This window comes from Chelmon rostratus, chromosome 7 (genome assembly GCF_017976325.1).
Source record: "Chelmon rostratus isolate fCheRos1 chromosome 7, fCheRos1.pri, whole genome shotgun sequence".
NCBI classification, from domain to species: Eukaryota; Metazoa; Chordata; class Actinopteri; order Chaetodontiformes; family Chaetodontidae; genus Chelmon; species Chelmon rostratus.
The window spans coordinates 6,602,685-6,626,094 of record NC_055664.1 but is presented as its reverse complement, the minus strand read 5'-3'; the positions used below and the strand labels follow the sequence as shown (position 1 = coordinate 6,626,094).

The 23,410-nt window shown below is 44.4% G+C and overlaps 3 protein-coding genes across 3 annotated transcripts; 1 reads left to right on the top strand and 2 right to left on the bottom strand.

Moving 5' to 3' along the window:
* Positions 1-26: 26 nt before the first annotated feature.
* Positions 27-7,005, bottom strand: slc5a2 (solute carrier family 5 member 2). Its single transcript, XM_041941229.1, has 15 exons — positions 6,553-7,005; positions 6,349-6,420; positions 5,793-5,897; positions 5,566-5,625; positions 5,366-5,470; positions 5,167-5,272; positions 4,627-4,707; positions 3,696-3,925; positions 3,146-3,281; positions 2,857-2,964; positions 2,573-2,723; positions 1,674-1,842; positions 1,355-1,570; positions 1,016-1,151; positions 27-925 (listed from the first exon to the last, which is right to left on the bottom strand). Exons 1-15 carry the CDS (start codon positions 6,649-6,651, stop codon positions 756-758), a joined length of 1,944 nt encoding a protein of 647 aa, XP_041797163.1. The 5' UTR covers positions 6,652-7,005; the 3' UTR covers positions 27-755.
* Positions 7,006-7,099: 94 nt separating this feature from the next.
* si:dkey-260j18.2 (uncharacterized protein LOC325231 homolog) lies at positions 7,100-15,790 on the bottom strand. Its single transcript, XM_041941228.1, has 5 exons — positions 14,668-15,790; positions 14,127-14,280; positions 13,859-13,937; positions 13,174-13,401; positions 7,100-13,006 (listed from the first exon to the last, which is right to left on the bottom strand). The coding sequence occupies exons 2-5, from the start codon at positions 14,278-14,280 to the stop codon at positions 11,509-11,511; spliced, it is 1,959 nt and encodes a 652-aa protein (XP_041797162.1). The 5' UTR covers positions 14,668-15,790; the 3' UTR covers positions 7,100-11,508.
* Positions 15,791-16,263: 473 nt separating this feature from the next.
* sars2 (seryl-tRNA synthetase 2, mitochondrial) lies at positions 16,264-22,961 on the top strand. The gene is made up of 16 exons (XM_041941099.1): positions 16,264-16,539; positions 17,478-17,573; positions 17,700-17,729; positions 17,858-17,998; positions 18,128-18,182; positions 18,315-18,378; positions 18,621-18,726; positions 18,826-18,873; positions 19,139-19,247; positions 19,850-19,895; positions 19,980-20,067; positions 20,230-20,342; positions 20,553-20,646; positions 21,306-21,398; positions 21,491-21,556; positions 22,532-22,961. The coding sequence occupies exons 1-16, from the start codon at positions 16,264-16,266 to the stop codon at positions 22,670-22,672; spliced, it is 1,566 nt and encodes a 521-aa protein (XP_041797033.1). The 3' UTR covers positions 22,673-22,961.
* Positions 22,962-23,410: the final 449 nt, after the last annotated feature.

Below are 23,410 nucleotides of genomic sequence, written 5' to 3'. Positions count from 1 at the left end.
TTTTTTAAAGCTATAACCCTTTTTATTTATATATTTTTTTATTTGTCCACACTGATGATATCTCGTCCCTGATTAAATGACAAAGTACAAGTAAATACAAATCAGAGACTGCATTGACTAGAAATTCACTTTAGCCCCCTACAACATGACCTCCTTAGTATTGAGTAATATTAGTGTTTGACATTCATTGCTCTTTAGTATCATAGCTAATGCTGGATGTGTGCTGACTGAAGTTCACCCTGTTCATTGAGTTTTTGAGCCAAAGTTTAAAAGAAGGTTAAAAAAAAAAAAAAAAACTTGAGGCTTAATTGAGTTTTTACCTGGCTTCCAAATTATATTTTTTTTCTTCTCACACTCTGGTTTCAGTGCTGGAAGCAGGTACAGATTGAGTTGTGGTTGAATCAACATGTAACAGTATACAGTAATGGCATTCTAACGTGATAAAATATTTCTAAACTGCATTACACATACTCCTTAAAACTGGAGAAATGCAGCGAAGGATCACAACCTCTTGTACTCTGCAGAGAAGTGAGACTGCTGGCAGTTTAGTTGCATGACTGCCTCTTCTCAACCTTTTTTTTAATTGCTATAACATGATTTACAGTGCAGTGACAAGTATTCACCAACAGATGGCAGCACTTGTATTTATCTTGGAGTCCTGTGAGGGTCGACCCAACTAAGTGATTAAACGTAGTCACATCAAGATACCCAACTCACATTTTAACATCCACTTTCAACTAGAATCAACAGGACAGTTAGGCGTAGTAACCCCACATAAAAACTGCTACAGCCATCATAATGAGAGCATTAGCATCCACAGTGTTCTTCCACACCGGGGCCTCGCTGATGTCAGGCAGCGTCTCTGATGCCTCAGGCGTTCCTCGCTCGTAGGCCTTGGAGCCAGACTTTTCTGCCTCTTCAGCCACTGAGAGGAAGAGGGATGAGTTAATACTGTCTGCGAGCACATGCTGGTTCCATTGGTCTGTTTTTGTGAGACTGTGGCCTCCTGTCTCACCTGCGTCACTGTCGTCATTCTCCCTCGCCCTCTCCTCAGGCTGTCTACAGCCTCTTCTCCCTTTCTCCTCCTGCTCCCAGTCCAGGTCCTTCCTCTCCTCTTTGGAGTGACGCAGGCTGAACACCAGACGATGGAGCTGAAAGGGAAACAAAGCAGCAGTAAAAAAGACAGCATTTGTAAATATTCTCCTATATGCCGCTAAATCTGTTTGTGAATCAGGCTTCTTAAGATGTTTTCATGTCACGGACCCGTCATGAATACGGTTTTGTCTTAAGGAACGTACACAAACATGCTACGCAAACATACTGTACAGGGGCTGAGTGAGTGAGTGCATCTTACATGTTCATCCTCTATTGGCTGGGTGCAGTAGCTAACCACCAGCACCAGCACTGATGTACAGAAGAAAAGTATGATTCCAAAGTGGAGGTAATGGACCCCACACACCAAGAAAGGGCAGCTGGAGGGGAAAATACAGCTGCCAGTACCGAACCAGAACTCAGGCAACATCCGACACAGACCCATCACCAGGCCGCCTATCAGGCCCCAGAACGCACCCTGGAGATGAAGGGAGATCTAATGTTGTGTTGACTTGATTTCACTAGCTGTAACTATAACTTAGTATTATAATATGCAAGCATGTACGCATGTGTCATCTGACCGTTTCATTGACCCGCTTAACAAACACAGCCAGGAGGAAGACGGAGGCGATGGGTGGAGCCAGATAGCTTGAGATTGACTGGATGTAATCAAACAGCTGACCGCTTTGAGCCGCCTGGACAACTGGGATCCAACAGATACTGATGGCTACGATGCACAGGACCCAGACTCTACAGAAGAGAGATGTGTGAGGTCCATATCGATTCAAAGCATCATACATTCATACACTTCAGAGTAGCCTTGGAATTAAATGAGGAACTTCTTTTAAATGACATAGTTTGTGTAGAATTGGTTAAAACTACACTGTTTTTGTAACCAAAGCTCTTAATACAAACTCCTGTTTTATAGTCATGGTATAAATCACATCAACATTAGCACTTGCATCCTGGATTTCAGCAGAGAAATTCAGTCCTCTTATCTTAATGCATTTCACTGGCCACACTTCACCTACAAAGCATTCATTAGGCAATGTGACGTCTAGTTTATAATAAGGGAGGAAATGGGGGACATTATGGTTGTTTGGTCACTAAATAGTATAATTTCTAAACAAAATAACAGCTACTGGTAAAGTGCATGCAAAATCTGGAAAAAAATAAATACTGTCAGGTTTGTTTCTTCTCAGTTATAAACACAACAATGTTTCTCTTTTATAAAAATGTATTTTCGACCATCTGATCCTCTGATGTTCCCATGGATTTTTGCCTGAGGAAGACCTTGTAGATCACAGCATTGCATCATTACATTTTTGGGAGCCTGCAAAATTTAATATGGGACTACCTCTTCTTTTCACGAGTGAAAGTAGTCCACTAACATGTGGCTTGTAATAGGTGAGCACAAGAGGAAGGCAGAGTTGGAGAAATGCAGGATATGGATGCCTAGACGTTTACGCCGTCCATTTACCTGCCTACAATAATGAGCTCGCGCTCGGTGGCCCGTGGTCTGATGCGAGTCCAGATGTCTATGGTGAACAGAGTGCTGCTGCTGTTAAAGATGGAGGCCAAAGAGGACATGAGAGCAGCCAGCATCACAGCCAGCATCAGACCTCGCAAACCTGCACACAGAGACACCAGCAAGGACGGCGGGTGGGAGAAGATCAGAGGACGCTTCTGGCAGGGAGGAGAAATGTGAGATAAAAGTTCTCCTCCTCCTCTTTTTTAAAGGTATTCATTGGTACGTGTCATTACCATTCGGCATGATTGACACCACCAGCTTTGGATAGGCAATGTTGGAGCAGCCCACCTCAGTCCCACACACCCTCTTACACACCTCAGGGACAACACAGCCAACCTCATCTACAGGTGGACGAAAACACAAACAAACACATGCACAACCACGATGTAAAGATGCAAATTTCACACACCTCTGACAACACTTTTACCAGAATGATATCTACTGCAGAGCTGTTATATTGTACTCATTGTTTTTGTGAGCCCTCTTTAAAGTGGGTTTGAAAGGACAGGCGTAGCCACAGACCTGGGTAGAGGACCCTGCTGATCATGCCGGGGAACACCATGAGGAACATCGGCAGCAGTTTCAGGTAGCCACACATGATGCAGCCGGCCTTCACATGGGTCAGATTACGAGCTGCAAGGCACCGCTGGACTATCACCTGGAGAAATACAGGACGGGATGGATTACTTTGTGAGAAATAGCTACATTATATATTCAGGGCCTGAACTCTGGTTGTGGTTTGTGGGGCGTTCGGGTTCAGTTTGTGAGTAAGCATCAAATGTTTTCATAGATTTTTAAATAAGCAGCAATAAATCAGATGCTGTAGTTAACGCCACTCCTTTTAGCAGGACTGTGTGTCTGGTGTAACTTTTCTCTCCATTAGGATTAGGATTAGCTGCCTCATTATTTATGTGATATAAAAAAATTAAAATACGAAGATGTTAGAGCATCAAATGTGTGAGTTTTGACCACATATGCAGTTACCGCACTTGACTAGAAGCTGGTTGACCCGTGTGCACCTTCAGCACTAATCCCAGCTCTCTGCGTGAGACACGAAACCGAAGCATTTCACCTGGTCTGTACACCAGTACCAGCCTCCCACTATAGCGATTCCAAACACCACTCCAGGCCAGGGCAGGTCCCCGGTGGTGGGGTCCCTCAGCAGGCTGAAGGCATCCTGTCTGGGGGTGTAGCACTCGGTGGAGATGTTGTAGCGCTGGGGATCCATGGAGGAGAAATAACTTGGCATAGCTGAGCTGTATTTGGCCAGCAGAGCGTTGTAGCCTCCTACTTCAGCAAAAGCTGGAAGTGGAAAGGAGAGAGGCTGAGCTGTTAAAGGGTCAGTTCAGACATATTCTAGAAAGGTCCTGAGTGGTTTCTTCCCATACAAAGTCTGATGACGCTCATTCTCCAGTTCACCCCCATACTCAGTTCAAATGCCTTAAATTATGGTATGGATGTTCCTGTTCCTGTAAAATAAGCAGACTCTTCTTGTTCTGTTCGACTAAGCTCAGTTGCCCCGAGCTCTCTTGTTGCCTGATACCGTCCTAACTGAAGATATGAGTCAGCTGCTGAGTCAACACTATCTCCTTAACATATCACCAATTCACAAAAGGAGGGGGCTGTTTTTTCCTCCTCTTCTGGTTTCTCGACCTGTTTTATCTCGCCTGCCGCCTTCTATGACCTTATCGATAATCTACACCAGGACTAGACTGATATATATATATATCGACCCCTTATGAAAAAATCAATTAAGTTGTAAAGGGGCAGTGGTTGTTGTGTCGGCTGGAGGTGTAGAGTTTTGTGGCTCTGCAGTGTCAGCACACTGTACACCGCTGCAGTGAAGTGAATGATTACTGACCCTAGTTAATCTCTTTCCTGGGGGAGACATGGCCACAGGCCTGCAGGGACTGACAGAGGCCAAAAACATCAACTGCGTGTGGTGTGAATGAGCAGAAGATTTGCTGGAAGATAAAATATTACGCTGTACAAACTGTACTTACAGAAACCGGTGAGGACGAAGGCCCCAGCGATGATGACGAATGTCTGAAATGTGTCAGTGTACATCAGAGCAGCCAGGCCACCTGGTAACACACACGCTCACACTTTAATATACATACACTGAGAGAAACGCTGACATTTAAAGAAGTACTTCAGTGGTTTTGTACAGCACTTCCAGAAACTTGCAAGAGACACATTTTAAAAAGAATTGGTTAAAATTGAAGCAGCTAGGACTGAGAGGATTTTTAGTCCTTAATAAGGACCGGGCAGGAAAACCACTACATTCCTACATTTCCCACAATGCAACAAATAGCTTTCTCTCTCAATTAAACCCTCTCTACCCTCTAAAAGCCCACATCTTTCACACACCCCCATGTTATAACAGAGATTTTTACTGCTATAAATCTGCACTATCTGGGCCCAAGATAATATTTATCAAATTATTTTCTCAAATGTTGGTGCTAAAACTGCCCCTTTAAATAAAATCTTTATAGGTAACTGTATGGACCAGGTTCAGTACAGACATAAACAAACACACACACCTGTGACAGTGTACAAGGCTGTAATTAACAGAAGGGTGACGACGGCAACGTAGATGTTCCACCCTAATGCCTGCTGGATAAACACTGCTCCTGAAAACATGTCCACCTGCAGAGACACAGAGGGAGGGAGGGACTGAAGACAGAAGCACAGACTGTATGTTTATGTTCTGACTGCTTCTTCCCAGATACGACGACTCACCGAGATCTTGGTGAAAATGTAGAGGAACAGAGAGATAACGGAGAGGTAGAGGCTGATCCTGGTCCCCCCAAACCTCTTCTTCAGGTACTGGGGCATCGTGATCACCTAACACAGCACATTTCATAACAGCGTGCATCAGTACAGGAAATTACAGACGCCGTCATCACATCAGTGAATGAGAGGGTGCCTGGCCTTCTTACCCCAGCCGTGAGGTAGACCGGTACAAACAACCAGCCGAGCAGCAGCACGATGAACAGAGCCTGGCGTGTTAGAGAAACAACACACAGTGTGTAGGACAGGTTAGACCATGCCATCCTCTGTCCACTGTGAGGGACCGGTGCAATCAAACCTCAGCAGATACAGGTGAGTTTTGGCACAAACATATAAAAGTAATGGTGATTAAACTGCAGTATAAAGTGTGACTTACATTCCACTCAAATCCCCCCACAGCGATGCCACTGGCTGCCCCAGTGCCTGCCAAGCCCACAAAGTGACCACTACCAATGTTGCTGGCAAACAGAGACGCACCAACCTGAATTAAAAGAACATAGAAAACCACATCAAAACCAACTCTATCAGTTAAGACTTACAGGAGGACAGTAACTATGACCAGAAATGTACAGAGAAATGGATGCATAGTGAAGTGTATTGATCCAACAAAATTTTCTGGTGGGAACAAAAACAAGACCCAAACTTGCCTCAACATTCTTCTTCCCATAACAAGAGGCCTTAAAATATTTTAACATATATCTCTGACAAGGTTTCCCAAAATTAGTATTAATTTAAAGAATATGTCTTGAGTGCTGAGCAGGATATTGTCAGCACCCCCTGCTGGACAAAATATGAAATGGTAAAAGGTTTCTAAATGACCTGGAATATTTTTGGCAATTCCCTCCTTCTTATTGGCGGCCAACATATAGGCTGACACTTATCAGATCATATTGGGGTATATCTTTATCGGTCCATGTCTGCATTGAACTCACCGGCCACCAGGTCATGGTGCGCCCTGCCAGGAAATATCCTCCAACCGTCCCGCGATTGATTCGAAACATGGACTAAAACACAGACAATTCTGTTATTCTCACAAAACAAATGCAGTGTTAGCTGTGCCTCCTCCTCCTCTCCACTCTTTATTCAGTCCTTAAAATCTAATAATTAGTCTCTCAGGCTAACACAGGTGCACTCACCCAAATGCCGACACCAATGACCATGATGAAATATCCAACGATGATGGTGATGTCTGCTGGGTTGTTGATGGTCACTTTGTCGGACGAAGGATCTTCCATGACTCCACTTGTACCTGAAGCTGCTTTGTTTGACCTGTAGATTTTATTACCTTCCTATGATGGGCAACCTGCCTTTAGTTTATCTGTGCGTCTTTTATAAATCTTAATGCCTTTAAACACACACATACAGAAACGCTGTCGCAGACCGATGCATAGGCAGCAGATAGGCGGGGGTCAGTGTAAAGTGAGAACTTTGGCCAGCTGTGACAATTGGCAGATTCAGCAGTTTATTCATTAGAGTAATTATTAACACCAAACCATGAAAAACAAGGTTTGTGTCATATCGTTCCACTGGATTCAACATTTTACATGCAGAAATGTAGACTTGCATCTAGTATTGGTCTCTTTTATGGCCAAACAGCTACTGTATGTGTCCCCAGTGTGCAAATGTTGCTTAGCCAAGCCCTCCAAAAAAAAAAAAGTCATTCGTAAAAAACATGTAAGCAAATAGTCCTTTAATCAGTTGAGAGCACTGCTTTCATCAAAGACATCCATTTGCCTTTCAGTTCACAAACTTCATTAGATTGTACAAATGAGGGCAGCTTCACTTCTCTGAATGGACACACAGTGTGTGGGTGTGCGTATGCGCAGAGGACGCGCGCTGGACAGACTCGCGCCTCGGCACGGAAAGCATGCATGCGCACTCAGTCACTTTTCACATGTCATACAAGCTGTAAGCACACGGAGGAAAAGAAAATCAATCCATCTGACATTTCACAGTGAAAATTCAGAGCGTGTTGTTTGAAACGGACAAGTTGGACGTGAGTTTTTCTAGAAACACAAACTGAAGCTCACACCTCTTAACCAACTAAAATGACAAAAAAAACTAGTTGTGTGTTTGACTAGTGCATATACTACTGAAATTCAGTTCAAGAGCCGATTAAGGATTTTTTGCTCCTTATGCTTTGAATGCATTTTTGGCTCATGCTCAACAGGTACGAATTCTCGCAGCATCAGATGAGCCCAAACATCTGAGCCATCCCTCTGACTATTAGTATTACTCCCCAGGACTTCAGTCACATCCTTTTAAATAACTGCCATGCCCCAATCGCCTTCTTTGAGCCAGCAGAAGGAGAGCAGAGGACCCCTCCAGCTAACCCCGACTCATCCCTGCTGTATCTGCCGATGACTCTGGCAGAGCCGCAGGCAGGAAAGAGCACCAATGATGACAGATCAATACAACACCACTGATCAAGAATCTCATTTTCGGGAGTTGGGTGATGAAAAGAGATCCTGGAAGATGTCTAAAAAACATTTTACGTGCTAATTACATATAGAGGACTAAAAGTATGCGATGCATAATATGTTACGACTTAATTTGAAGATTAGAGATCACAGTGTTATAATCAAGCTGTTAATTGGTAGCTGTGTCACTGGGGGAGTTCTGCTGCCTGCTAGAAATAACTTGACGGTGGTGTTAAACATCTGCTGTTACTGTAGCTGGGAAATTGGGGAAGTTCCACCACTCTGCTCTCGAGGGAGACTGAGTCACCGTAACACTATGGAAAGTTCAAGATGGGAGGGTGGTTTGGCTCTTTGAATTCCCCGTTTTAGGCTGCTAATGTATTTACAGTATCTGAACTGTCAACTGTCAACTGCTCACCAATCTAAAGTTGCATGTGAAAGCTCATATCTGGCAGTAACGAGTTCTCAGTGAATTAACGCCCTGCTGCGTTTTATAATTTGAAACCCGTTCATGTTAATGTCAGAGCAATCTTTCAGTGTTTCTCTCCGTATCTGACATTAAGCCTTCAGCTTCGTGGATTAGAGTGCCTCCATAATGGCAAAAATCCCAAACATCCAACATGATTAACTGCAGATTCTGTGATGGCAGGAGTCCTAAACAATTCTAATATGACCACAAGTTCATATTTTCTGACTGTTTTTGCAACATGATAACAACGCTGGTAGAATTCTGCCGTTTTCAGTCACAGCTGGCAGGCTTTTTCATATGCACATATCTCCCACAGACGTATCTGGATTTGATCAATAAGAGAGGAAAACAAAGGAAAGAAGGTCAAAGAAGACATAGTGGCTTACAGCAAGACAAGGTGCTTACATTTCTGGGCAAACTTTCTGACCTTTCATAAAATCACAATTTAAGGATTAAGTTACTTTAAAGCCCTCAGTCCCCATCAGATCAAAGCACATCTGCTCCTGTTTGACAGGTTTGTCTGAGCTTAGTGCCATCCTGTAGTACAGGAAGCCCGGACACTGCGGTCAGAGCCAAAGTTACCATTTCAAAACAACAACACAAACCTTTAAAATACATTTCAATAAATTAGGTGCAGTGCTAATGTGTTCAGATAATCCAAAACCTCCATGCTGAACACATTCACAAGTCCTGTGGTTTGGCGTGACTGAAACAAAAAAAGCAATTTTGACACGGCTGCTGAATCAAGTAAAGACAACTGTTGACCTGGCCTCAGCTCAGATTTAGGAAAGGTGCTGGACAGAGCACTGGTCTAGACACAAGGATACTGCAGGTGACCCTCACAAAGGGCCGTACGACACCCTCGTACATTTGCCTTCTGTACAAGTACAAACGAATGCTCACAGAAAAGGACAGTTTAAGATTTTCTTTGCAACTCACTGTCATGAACATCTTCCAAATCCAACGACAAATGGATTTCCTCGACTTAAAGCACTCACTGTCACATATATTACTATGGAAGATTGTGTTCTTGCAATCATTTCAGATTTTTTGCATATTATCCAGCCCTGTCTGCACATTTCCCCACCTGCTATGTTCCACTTGTTTGAGGCAGGACCTTCAAAGGTGCATTTAAAGCCACAGAACATAAGCACAGCTTCCTCCGAGTAAAGCTTTGTGGTCTGTGTTTAACAACTGGGCTGCCATGTTTGGGATGAACTGGGAGGATCTGGCTGCCTGTGCAGTGAGATGAACACAGATCTGCCAGAGCCGTGCAGTGTCTTGGGACAGGCAGGTCAGACTATCCTGATGCCGCTGACGTGCCAAGAACACACTGAGGTTCTCAGCGGTTCTGAGGATTTGACTGATGTCCTCCACTGAGATGAGAGACCAGTACAGGACATTCACCTCTTCGTTATCAACAAAAAAAAAATGTGGGCACAATTAAAGACTGTCTGATGCAAGTAGTTTTATGTGTTTCCTATGATACGTTTCCATTCAAGTTTATTTGCACAGCCTGTAACGTAACATTTTAGCATTGAAAATGACTATAACTATGTTATATACTGCCTTTTATTCTGCAGTGTACTAACATTATCCCAAATGCTTCCAATGTTCAAACCCAAGGTATATACCCATATCCCCTTTACCATCTCTGGTTGCTATGACTGAAACATGACAACCATCAGCTGATATGTCAGAGTGTGGAAGGAAGTTCACGAGTAAAACTTCACTGCATTTCAGCCTGAGTCACGTCAGATGGGTTTTCATCTGCAGGAGTGGTTGTTTAACAACACGATCCCACGCTACTTCACGAAGTCAGCAAACTTCGTCTTTTGCTTTCATTGCTTTCACTGGAGCCCCCTAGCAGCAGAAGTTACATGCTGTGCATTTAAGTGCAGTTTCAAAGGGCTTCAGACTCCTACAATAGTCACAAAAATAAGGTTTAGGCAAAGAAAGTGGAACGTAGGGTGGTCAGAAATGTGTCTGTATCCTTGGGTCTAAACTCAACGCTGCTGAAAATATTCACAGCATTGAAATGTTTCCAAACAGCCTTAAAATATTACACCAGCAAAACACCGAAAATAACATTACACTTTACGAAAACAATTAAAAGGCCCTTTTCCCTCTCAGAGGACTTAACTGTTCGGACAAAAAGTGGAGTAGGGATGGCCCTATGAAATCCGCTTTCTTTTTTCCTGATTCCGTCTCAAATTTTGTGTCTTCGGTTTTAAGTTTTCTGGTCTTTTTTGTTTTAATCCTGTGTTTGATGACTTAAAAACGTTTTGTCATCCATCCAATCATCCAGTAGATAAATAAAATTTCAACAACTCAGTAAGAAAATGCAATGCATATCAATCAATTTGATGTGACACTTTTCGAACGGATTTTCTGCAGGACGGCCTCCATATGCAGCTCAGACACACGGGGTAAGTGGGTCTGGGGGAGGTTACTCTCATGATCAGGCATGATCTTTGCTCCTTCTTTACAACGCTTGGCCAGAAAGGGACATAGCTTTTTCATTTTTTCCAACAGAATATCTGACTCCGCACATACAGCCACCAAGTCTTCAACAAACTCTCAGAAGTGCGACCACATCGGCAGATGTAGCACGAGTTTGTTGAAGTGGTGAGCTGTTGCTGGTGCGGTGCCTTTGTTTCAGAGGGCTTCTTTCACATGACTGTGTGTGTGCCCGCGCGTGCACAACACCAAAACATAGCAGCATAGTCTATTCTGTTCCTTCGGCTTAGGCGCAGTGAAAAAGTCTTATATTGACAGGGAAATAATTAGAGAAAACACTGATTTTTATGAACTGCATCCACGTTTTGAAAATTTCTGCAATATTTTGTGTCTTACAGTTGATTTCATTTTTATTATCAAATCCCAACGCTCTGTTGTCTGCAGCGCGGAAATCATAGGGCCCTAGATTAGGCTACATTCAGGTGCATGTTACCTGACTTTTGACCGGTTTCTGGCTCCACTTGCTCTCTGCCTGTACATTTCACTATTCCTAATAAGAGCTGTTTGCATCCAGTCCATTGTAGACCTACTCTGTGGCTGCACTCAGACTGTATAAAATGGTCTCTTCTGCGTGACTTCATCTCAACACCAGCATTTCATAACATCGAGTAAAGTCAAACTCAGCTTGTCTCTGTGTCACATGAACGGCTGCCTCGACTTCAGTCGTGCTGGTCCCTATCAAGCTAGTCAGCTGCCTTCTTGCAGTTTTCTTTGGCTAGTCTAAGTCTGGACAGGATGTGTTTCTTAGGGAACTTTAAAGTGGTGCACCCAAACTGGCTCACCCCTCCAGTGTCTCCAGGCAGTTTCTCTCGTCTCTGGACCCAGCTGCGCCAGCCAGGCTTCCAGCAGTAAACGCTGTCATAGAACCGTGAGCCGTTTTCCCCACCCAACACATAAATCCTGCGTTTCCACCTGGCCACACCGCCAGCTGCAATCCGCCGCGGCAGCCCAGGAAACACCACAGGGCTTGGGGCTCGGTCGCTTCCTCCACCGGCACCCCCCCGCTGCTCTGCGGTGACCATCACCCCTCCCCCAGTCACCTCCCTCTCTACTCCGGAGCCCCTGCCCTCTCTGAAAAACAGTACACGCCCAGTGGCGTCTAAAGTCTCCAGGTTGGTGTAGTTTCCATCCAGGAACTTGGTGGTATCCCTCATGTATCCCCCAATGGCGCAGACTCCTCCACGCACGGCTACTCCTCCGGCGAGGCAGGTGGCGCCAGAGTCCAGAGCCACACGTGTCCAGCAGTCTGTTAGGGTGTGATAAATAAGCACCCCCGAGTGGACCACAGCCCGGTTCTGTTCAAGTGTGGTTCCCCCCAGAAGGTAAAGCCGCCCACGTAACGCTGCACAAGCGAAGGCGCGCAGAGGGAGGGGTAACCGAGGACCCGCAGCCCACTGAAGTGTACTCAGCTCTAAGGTCTCACTGGAGTCCAGCAGAGCTGAGCGGTTGCTACCACCCAATGCATAGAGTGACTCTCCACAGCCCAGCAGACCCAGCATAGCGCGGGGCTGGACCATCGAGGGCCGCTCTATCCAGCGGTCCAACACTGCATCATATTCATGGACGGCTGCAGACACAGAGCCTGTCCGCAGGATCCCCCCTGCTACAAACAGCCGGTCACCGACAGCCGTACAACCTGGACTGACCAGTGAACCCAGCGCTGCTAACTTCTCCCACTTCCCTGTCCGAGGATCAAAGCAGTCCACTGTGTAGTCTCTTGGAGCTAAATTCTCATCTTCCCGAGGTGTCAGGTCCACACAGACGATCTTTTTCTCAAACATGCCCTCCCGTGGTCTCAAAGGTCCCCCGAGGCCTTCACCAGCTGCGGCGGGCCCCAGCTCCTGGCTCAGTCTTCGGCTTTCTTCCTGGGACAGCAGCCCCGGCCGCAGGTGGTGAAGCAGCGCCGGCATGTGGGCGTAGCGATCCAAGGGTTGGTGCTCTGCCCATCGGCGGGCCGCGTCGTAAACCTCTGCTTCGGAGTCCACCCCGAGGCGGTCAGAGCTCAGGAGGCTGCCTAAAGTGCCGTGGTCCAGCAGGAGGAAATCTTTCTGCCGGGCCACCCGGGGGAAGTGCTGAGCTACGAGTCGCAATGAGGCACGCAGCAGCAGCTGGTCATGGTGAGAGCGAGCCAGAGAGTACATCCCCAGGCAGTTATCCACTGAGAGGTGCTCAAAGAGAAACCTGGGGTGGAGAGGGAAAGAGAGACAGAGGAGGAAAAGAGAGGAGAGAGAGGAAATGAGACAAGAGGACTTAAAATCCAGAAGACAGAGGCTGGTCACCTGAACTGTAAAGTCTAATGAATGCGTCAGTAAACTTGATCATCTGTCTCGTTTATACAGCTGATGTACCTGGAGCACAGGTCTTGAAGGGGCATGACCTGAAGGCGGTTGGCAGCCACAAACAGATCCTCAGCTGTGTCCAGAGAGAGCCCCGCCTCACCGGTGTAAACAAACTGGATGACAGTCTCCATGACAGACGGCGTCACTTCCTCCAGTCGGATCTCAGTGAGGCGGGACTCAACCAGGGGGCTGGTGAACATGGCCCGAAAGTACGGGCTCACGGCCGCCAAGAGGACTCTGAGGGATGGAAGATGGACGATAACGGTTTATGTGGAGTTCATGCCATTTCTACATTTCCAGTGCTTAGTTTTGTATGTTTTCCTTTTTGAAATCAAACAAAGGCTGCGAACAGCTTGCTACGAGAACAGAACCGGCCTGTATGATGGCAACTTCAACACAAGTTACATCTGCTTTGCATTCTATGTTATAACAGGTGGTGAAATTATTATTAATATGTGATTCAACTGGAAGAACATCACTAATAACTGTGATAATGGACACATGCTTCAAGCCATTTATCAAGTTAAAACATTAAACATTTGATGGTTACAGTTTGAAATGTTCTTAATGTTATAACACTGTAAATACAATTTTACAAGAGGACAGGAGTAATAACAATAGTAATTAGCCGTGCATTCAGTGACAGTAAGTCACTATAGTACATCTGTGAGCTGCAGCCATGGCTGAAACCTACCTGTGACACATGAACTTCTTTCCCTCAACAAGTAGAGTAACATCGCACAGCTGCTGAGCGTCCAGGAGCTGCTTCAGTCCTAAGAAACACAGCATTACGAGGAAGGAGAGACAGAGAGGAGGAGGACATAGACAGACAGACAGATGAGTAAGAATTGGACCGAGCGGAACGGGCAGGAACAGAGGAACAAAAGACAGGTGAACCTAAATGAGTCACACTCAGCAGTGTGCACAACACCTCTCCACCCTCATCGTTTTGACCGTCTCACCATGCGTGATGTAGTCTCCCAGCGGTGTGGTGCTGTCATCGGGGAAGTCCTCCTCCTCTGAGTCGCTGTCCGACAGAGGCTCTCCTCCTCCCCCGTCCCCGTCCTGCCACGGCTGGGGACGCCAGGTGACTGTGCCCCCCCGCACGGCATTCATCTGAGGTACAGTGTGGACACAAAAACTCCCAGTTAGGACGGAGACTTCAACACATGCATGTGGGTTTTAACCTTTATGTATGCAAGGCCTGTCTTAAACACACAGGCCTATGTATTATAGAGGCCTGGAGCAGATATGACCCAGTTAACACTCATCACTGGGACACAAATGTTGCTGTCTAGATAAAGTTCAAGACACAGTTAGTTTTCAGGGAAATAAATAGCTTGCTACTAATTCACTGTACTATTTTGTCACAGTATGTTTGCATTTTCATTTGAGCAGAAGGATGAACAGAGTGTCTTCACTATAAGCCGGCTGTACTACATAACAAACACAAAGCAGGCTGTCGTTGCACCGGTGAGGCGCTGAGTGATTATCTTCATTTACCTTTGCTCTTCTTCTCGTTTCCACCGTGAAGGCTGGTTGGGTCTCGCTTCCAGCAGGAATTGGTGCGGCAGCTCGGGGCAGGCTAGCTGTGTGTCCAGGTACCCGGTTATTACCAGAGCCTTCGAGGGGCTAAACTCGCTCCCATCTGCGTGTCTTGCTCCTCCGGGCTCAGCTGAAAGGCTCGACGCGTCAGGCTCCTCGCTGCTCGCCCGGCCCCGAGCGCAACATCACCGCTCACCGACGGGCCAAACTAGCTTGCAAAGGAGCGATCCTCCCGCCGCACGAAAGCTTCTCTTCGCAACAAACGGGAGTCCACCATGGCATTATGCACACACGTCCAGCTCGGTGCTAAGACAGAGTGTAGTTTCTACAGCCTGCAGGAACCGGATTACCGCAACGTTAAACTTCCGCTCATCTGATTGGCTGATCTTTGGCTCGTGACGATTGTTTGGGTCGTTTTCTTCTTCTGGTGATGATGAATTTGCGGCACACTCCACGTAGCACAGGCGTGTTGCTGCCCTCCACAGGTCTTCTTCTGTTGAGTTTTGTGCCGATTGGCATCCACATGAAGAGCATTTCCGCCATCCGATAGGTTGCAGCAGTTTCACAGTGGAAACTACAGTGTCCACCAAAAGTAATCACATGCACAATACTATCTAATATAACCCATCTGTCTGAGTGGGTGCTAATCTCCCCCTCAATGTCGAGCTGCTCCAGCGTTCACCATCTTAATCCTTTCTGACTTCTCTTCTAATTCAACAACACAAGGGCAATAAATGTCAAAAATCCTTTCTTGATCACGCTGATATTCTGATCGGCTCCATTTATCTCCATTCTTTTAACATCTTCAGCATATGACAAACTCTTACAATCTCATTACTTTTTTACTTGCTTACTTCTGTTGGGACCCTGAGATCACTCGCAGCTCAGGTTCTTCTATGGTTCGTCATCTTGCATCTCACACACCTGCAATATCCAGAACAGATCTGTGTTTTCCTCTTACAAGCTTTCCAACCAAATGTGGATTCTTCAAAGCCCTGTTCGCACTGCTCTCTTCGTGTCTCCGCTATCACCCCCACGATATACGGTTCAATTACTTCCTCTCGACGTCTGTACTGTCAAATCCTCCTGCCTCCTCGTTTTCAATTTCGCTCTCCGAGTCCAGCTCCGACGCCATTTCCGCCGCTGGGTCGTTTTCGGTCGCGAGGGAAATTAAATTATCTGAGATTTATGTCACAACCGTCGCTTAAATTAGTAGCTGTAGTTTTAGAATAACGTTTTCAAACAGCAATTTCGTTTCAGTTTGTTTCCAATTCCGAAATACTAATTTCCGCATTCATGCTGCATTCAGGCAGATACTAATGTTAGTGGTTTACGCCGTCGTTAGTTCCCCCTGTTCTATCAGCTGCTGAAAAAGAAGAAACGCTAAGAAATGTGAATGGTCAGCGCATATATTATGCTTCATGAGTTTCCAAACATGAATTCAAACGCACTGCATACTTTCAAAGTGCATACAGAACAGAACAGGAGACTACACAACCAATAGTCGCAATTATTCCTATAACCCCTGAATGCAACTTCGTCCACAAGACAAACATGGCGACCTGCATAGGCATGGTCGTTAGGGCTGGAGGCTCCGCACTGACTGTGCTAAAGCCGGCGGCTAGACAGTGTTCGAGGCAGAAGACAATTGTGTTCGTCCCGCGGCGCTTTTCGCATGGAGCCCGGAGCAGTTTGTACGAGCATGTCCGTGAGGGCTACAGTGACAAGCCGGAGCTGGACATGAGGGCGGCGTGTGAGGAGACGGACAAAGTCATAGTAAATGTCGAGAACAGGAAGGGCGACCTGCGAGCGGACGATGTCACGAAAATTGTAAGTGTGTGTTTACTTGCTCATTCACTCCTGTTTGTGAACTTAAACTTGTGTCGAACAGATGGAGTTGACGGTCTCATATAACACATAGATTTGTGAACAACACTGTAATTAAAGACCCCTCCTCCAGACAGGTATTATAATATATAAAATACTAGTCTTTGGTAATAATTTGTTTCTGATTGGTATTTCTGGAAGATGCAAACTGGACCGTGATTGGCTCCAAACTAGTTATGATGTCACATATTGTGCTCGTGTACACACGTCTTAAACTGAGGTTTAAGTTGGCTCCAAAAGCGAGTCATTCCCCATAGACCCCCATATTAAAATGCCCAACTTCACAGCAGAAATAAATATGTTTGCAGCCAGTTACAAAAAAAACGGTTTTGCTCTCTACAACTGTACAGGCGTATTCTTGTATAGCTTACTCATTTAAATGATAGTAAGTAAGGTTTAAAGTTATGCATATTTATGGGCATGGTTGCTTTGCTCACTGCTCACTGACATGGAAATTATATACGTAACATCCAATTTGTTATAAAGTAGTCATAAAAAATGGAGGCATAGATTTGAATACTAACTATATCATGGAGATATTGGATCAAACAAATAAAGTCTATTTATAATCAGACTCAGCATTATTGGTCCACTACGCTGACACACACAAGGAGTTGCATACTGTATGCTGTACATACTCAGCATGTTGGAAACAGCATTCATAAGAAGAGACGGTAGACAGCGAAGCTAATGCAAGATAAGCAAAGATAAACATCCAGCTCTTACAAGCATTAAAGTGTGGGGAAATGTGATTTAAGGGAAGCATGGAGAAAACTTAACATTAAGAGTTTAAATTTAATGCCATGTTCAGTTTCACACCTGCTGTTCTGCTGGTTTTTACAGCTGATCTCACTGATCGTGTGTGTGTGTCCACATTGCAGGTATGTGTGTGGCAGGAGCTGCAGGCAGTGAGGACAGAAATCTCTGGCCTGGAGGAGCAGAAGAGACACGTCAGCGATGCAGTCAAGGAACTAGTGGTCAGTAAAGCTGTTCACAGTCACCAGTTTGATTTTCACTCAAGATTTGCTTAACTGTTCTCTCTAATTTGACTCTTTGTGTTGTTGTCTCCCACAACTCTGACATGAAATATCTTTTCTTTACAGACTAAGAAAGACAAGAAAGCCCTCGCCAATGTAAGTTCAAGTTTTGCACTTTCAAACTTGAATACTTGTTATTGAATCAGTCGCTGGTTACTCCCCTTTCTCTGCTCTAGTGAGTGGTAAATCAGATATGGGATCAGCCTTTGTTGTTCATCATGCAGCTTCCAGAGTACACCCAGGCTCTGCAGAAGGGTCGAGAGATCCGCAGCAGACTGAATCAACTGTACCCCAAAGAGACTGAGCTGGAGCAGGAACACTACGGAAGAGCACTCAGACTGCCCAACACCACACACCCTGATGTGGTGAGGATGCACACATGCACGCATGCACACTTTGACCAGGGCATCTGGGCACAGATTTTCTGTGAAGTGTGTCCTTTTCAAGTAAGTTTAGTTTGAAACTTTGTAAACTTCCTCTTTTTGCCTTTTCAGCCAGTTGGAGATGAGAGCCAGGCGAGGGTGGTGGAGCTGGTTGGACAGAAACCAGGTGATTGATGTGGTCTGTGCCGTTATTGATCTGAAGTGTCAGATCACTAATAATCTAAAGTGCTTCACCCTTGTGTGTTTGAAAGTACAGATCTCATAGTCTGCACTCTGTCTCTCTCTCTTTCTGCTGTAGAGTTTGACTTCAAGCCCAGAGGCCATTTAGAGCTCGGGGAGGAGCTGGGTCTCATCAGGCAGAGGTGAGGATGATTATTTGTTTTTGGAACTTCACCCACTTTATGTTCCGCTTGCTCTGCTTTTGTGCATTTTTTTTTTCAATATTTCATTTAAAATTGAAAAAGAGAGGGTGTTTTTCTGTGCAGCCCACCTTCATGATGACATTTTGAAGAGCAAAATGCTATTTTATGTGAATATGTGCATACCATAATGTTAAATATTTTGTCCACCTTATATCTCTGTGTTGCTCTTCCCTCGCCTGCAGACATCTGGCACATGTCTCGGGCCACAGGTCGTACTATTTGAGGGGAGCCGGGGCCAGACTACAGACTGCACTACAAAACTTTGCCCTCAACACACTGCAGCGACGGGTAATTGTGTGTCTGGAAATATTAGAAATAAAGTCTGCAAAGTGAATGTATAATAATCAATTTATTAACATATATTATTCTTATTATTGACTCCTGCAGGGCTTCATTCCCATGGTTGTACCTGACGTGCTGAAGGGGGCAGTATTTGTGAGTAGCAGAGCTCTGAGCTCTCTCTTTCTAACATACCTGATTTTACACAGGTGTCACAGTGACAGATAGTGAATTGGTTGACCATAGAAAATTTAATCTAAATGAGATTTAAATGCACATAAATTAAATGTCAAATCAATTTTTGGAATATCTGTCATATGACATAACAGTTTAAAGCCCGAAGCACCTTTGAGCCACACAGCATCCTGCTCCCCCGACCTCTCCTGTCTTCTCTTCATCATTCTGTTTTGTCCACATCCAGGAGGGTTGTGGGATGCAGCCCAACGCCCATCGCTCTCAGGTCTATTCACTGGACCCGGCCCGTTTCCCAGACCTAAACCTGGCTGGGACTGGAGAGGTCGGATTGGCAGGTGAAACCTCATTCTTCACGATGTTATTGCGCTGTAACGTAACGTGTTCTCCAAAAATTCAACATGTGTATTTTTCAGCTGATCCGTAGCAGCTGTAGGCCTATTTTTGAAGTGAGGCTTGTGTTTGAACTAACTGGTCTATCTTGCTATCAGTCCTGCTTCTTACTGGCAGGATTAGCTATTGTGCTTGGTGGTAATCCCTCCTAGTGTGTTGTTATGGTGATCCTGGCAACACATGCCCATCCAGTTTGGTTATGTCACACTCTTTACTGCATAGTTTATCAGTTGTTGTATGTGTTATTTATTGATTATTATGCTGATGTAAGGTCACACTTGCGGCCAGCTTCACCATAAACAGATTTTACCGATTAGTTGTATTACTGCTCTGCCACGGCAAGATTTCACACTTGACTCCTTCAGAATTGTAATAAATACGTTTTGTTGCTGGATTTCTCCAGGTGAACCTAAATTCTACATTTAGATAATAGTATTTGAAGCTAATAAGAGACCTGGAGCCAGATCATAAATTAGAAATGAGAACTGGAGGCATCCATTTTAAATGTTTAGTAAGTAGTTATGTGATGTGTGTCTCTCTTCTGCAGGCTACTTCATGGATCATGCAGTAAACTGGAAGGACATGCCTGTCAGGTTAGAAGCCCCCCTCACTAGTTTTCTGCAGATAGCTATATTGGAGTAATTAAAGCTGACATTGTCTGTCCTCTCCCGCTGCAGGACAGTGTGCAGCAGCACCTGCTACAGAGCAGAGACAGACACAGGCAGAGAGACATGGGGCCTCTACAGAGTACATCACTTCAACAAGGTTACCAGGACAGCAGCATTATGTTAGGGACACAAGAGTTGCATGAATGAATATGTCTAATGTTAATAAGTGATTCCAGATAGGTTTTTATGATCAGAAATAAATACCTACTCTATAATTATGATAATGTGCATTGTAATAAATGTGTGTGTGTGTGTCCAGGTAGAGATGTTTGGAGTGACAGCAGATGAGACAGGAGAAGAGAGCTCTCAGCTGCTGGAGGAGTTTGTCTCTTTGCAGAAAGAGATGTTCTCTTCACTGGGACTGCACTACAGGTTAGTATACACACACACACACACACACACACACACACACTTAACAATTCTGGTCCTGTTCTTTTATACAACCCTGATTCCAAAAAAGTTGGGACGCTGTGTAAAACTTATGTAAACACAGGACGCAATCAGTTTCAAACAAACAAACAGTGATATGGAGAATATTTGTATGAGTTATGGCTCGATTTTTCTGTGCGTGATTTTACTCAGAGTGCTGGACATGCCGACACAGGAACTGGGTCCTCCAGCACACAGGAAGTACGACATTGAAGCATGGATGCCTGGGAGGAACAGCTATGGAGAGGTCAGTGTCATTGTATCTCTGCTGCCTACTTACCTTATTCTGACTTTATGAGTCTGATACGCAGAAAATGACTGGATGTCAACTTAATTATCTGCTGACTATGTAAAGATGTTCATCTGTGATAATATATGCTGGGTCATTAGTGACATTAGTGACAAAACTCAGTTAACATTTGAAGAAAGAAAAACAGAAACAAAATGGTTCTTCAATTTCTCTTTGCAGCTTTTGTGTTTAACAGCCTTAATATTTTAAAACCAAACAATTGCCATCCTTGGTTGAAAAGTCCATTTTAAAGTCCCATATTTAATTCATTATCTGCTACATTAATAATAGCGAACAGAGTCGTCTGTGGTGTTCACACAGGACCTGAACATTGTTTGAGTTAAAGTTAGTAATGCAGACAGAAATGAACGTTTTGACTCTATTTGGCCACAAAAAGCTGCACAAGAAGTTGAAAGAAAAAAATATTACTGCATTATAAGCTCTGTTTAGTAAAAACGGCGAAGGTAAAGATGATGATGGTACTGTAGGTACTGTGAATGTCAAATAAGTCAAATGACAGAGTGTCATTGCCATCCCATTTGAGCTCCACACAGCCAATCAATCTAATTGCAGTTTTTGTCCCTCTCTCTCTCTCTATATATATATATATATATCAGATTTCCAGTGGGTCCAACTGTACAGACTACCAAAGCAGACGCCTCAACATCTTGTATGAGAGAGAGGATGGCAGCCTGCAGTACGCCCACACAGTAAGACTGCAGATGAGGCACACTGCTGTACATTCCTGTGGGTTTATCTTACAGCAGTACTCCACCTCCATCATGTTTTTTTCTCTCTCTAGGTAAATGCTACAGCATGTGCCATCCCCCGTACCATCATCGCTATCCTGGAGACTCACCAGACCAAAGTAAGACACTTCATACATTAGAGTTCCCGAAAACCTGGAGAAATTCTTTAATGCAGGTTTTCAGTCTTTGAATTGTCCTTGAAAATGGCAAAATGTCTAAAATTGTCTTTAAAAGGTTGCAATGTGCAACACAATTATAGTCTGGTTGCTACCATGCTCCAAAATATGTTTTCTTCTTACGTCCCTACAGTTTCTGGCAGCTGAAAAGGTTGCTATGATCAGGGAAGAGGTAAAACAAATACCTCATGTTAGGCCTGCAGTTCTGTTTTTAAGCATATACCCAGCTGACAAAGACTGCAAAAAGATGAAAATCATCAGACACTGTAAAAGCATATATCAGCAACAATAACACAGACCCAGATTTAGCCTTTTAAAGACAAAGTTTTAATGAAAATCTCTAGAAATGTGTTTTTTTTTTAATTGAAAAATAGCTGTTTGGTTTCATCATTCTTAGTCTCTTTGTCCACCTTCCACCATGTTTCATGTGTATTTCTTGTCATGTACCTGTGTGCAAAGTCTGGTGTTGAAGTGGCTCCCCCTTGTGATTGTTGTCAGTCAAAACATTTGTATTTCATTTGAAATGCTGAAATAAAAATATAGATGTAATACAGCATTTTCCTCTGTATTGTGGAACAGTGTTGCAGTGTTTTTCTGAGGCAGAAAAAGTAACAAATAGCATGAGATTAACTGGCTAAATTAAAGTGGAATGACTAAAAGCAGCCATGGTCATTCTGAAATGATCTGTACAATAATTCCCACATTTCTTTATCTGTATGAGACGTCCCTCACGAACTCATGACTATTTTCATGTTCTTAAGGATTTACTGTAGCTGGCTGAAACCAAGCTAATTCAAACATTTTCCAACATATTTATTGCTAGGCTTTTTAGAATCTACTGGCTTTAACATCTTGGTGTAATAAATGATGCAAATCTTTGCCTCATCGCTCCTCCGTCCATTCTCTCCATCTCCCCAGGAAGGGACAGTGCGTGTCCCCGCAGCCCTGCAGCCTTATCTGGGTCTAGAAGTAATCGAGAAGCCAAAATACACTCCACTGAAATACATCGGACCCAACCAGCACAGTCGACCACCCAGACCTGCTCCCAAGACCAGATGACAAAGCCAGCCTTCACCCACAGACACCCGAGGTTCAGCCAGTTCACGTTCAACACCACCAAGTCAGACAGGAAGTAGACATTTAATACGCATAAGGATGCTTCATACATCTGACTTTTTGAGTTGAGTTTGAATTGAGTGCATCTATGTTTTGAGGCCATGGATCAGATCTTAACCTTCCAGTTTACTGTGACTGTAAATATATATAATATATTTTGTTGCATGCCATGAAATTGCGAACAAGAGCCTGAATGTGCTGTGGAGCTCATGAGTAGGACCATTAAATAAATAAATAAATCATTAATAAAGATAAGTGTTGAATGTCTGTCTCATGCATTGATCCCTTGGCGTGTTTTTCTCAGGTCCGGTGCTGTTATACACATTATACATACGTTAGCACACAACCTGAATGACAGTGCGACCTTGGGGGGGCCTGCAGATGGAGCACAGCTAGAAAATTGCTCCCAGAGGTGGCGTGTTAATGTGTGTTACATTACCAGCTGTTCCAAAGTGTCAATAATTGATGTGCAAAAGTAATTAAGCAGCAGCTCTGGGAGGTGACGATGTTTGCGTGGACATGCAAATAAACTGAAAGCTGTTAGAATAATATTCACACTGGGCTCATTTAGTGGGATTTTAAAAGAGTGAAATTACAGAGAAGTTTATATATTTTTTTGCAGCTACTTTTGTATCCCTGCAGCCCTCAAAATGGGCCACGGACCCATCATTGAGAAACTCT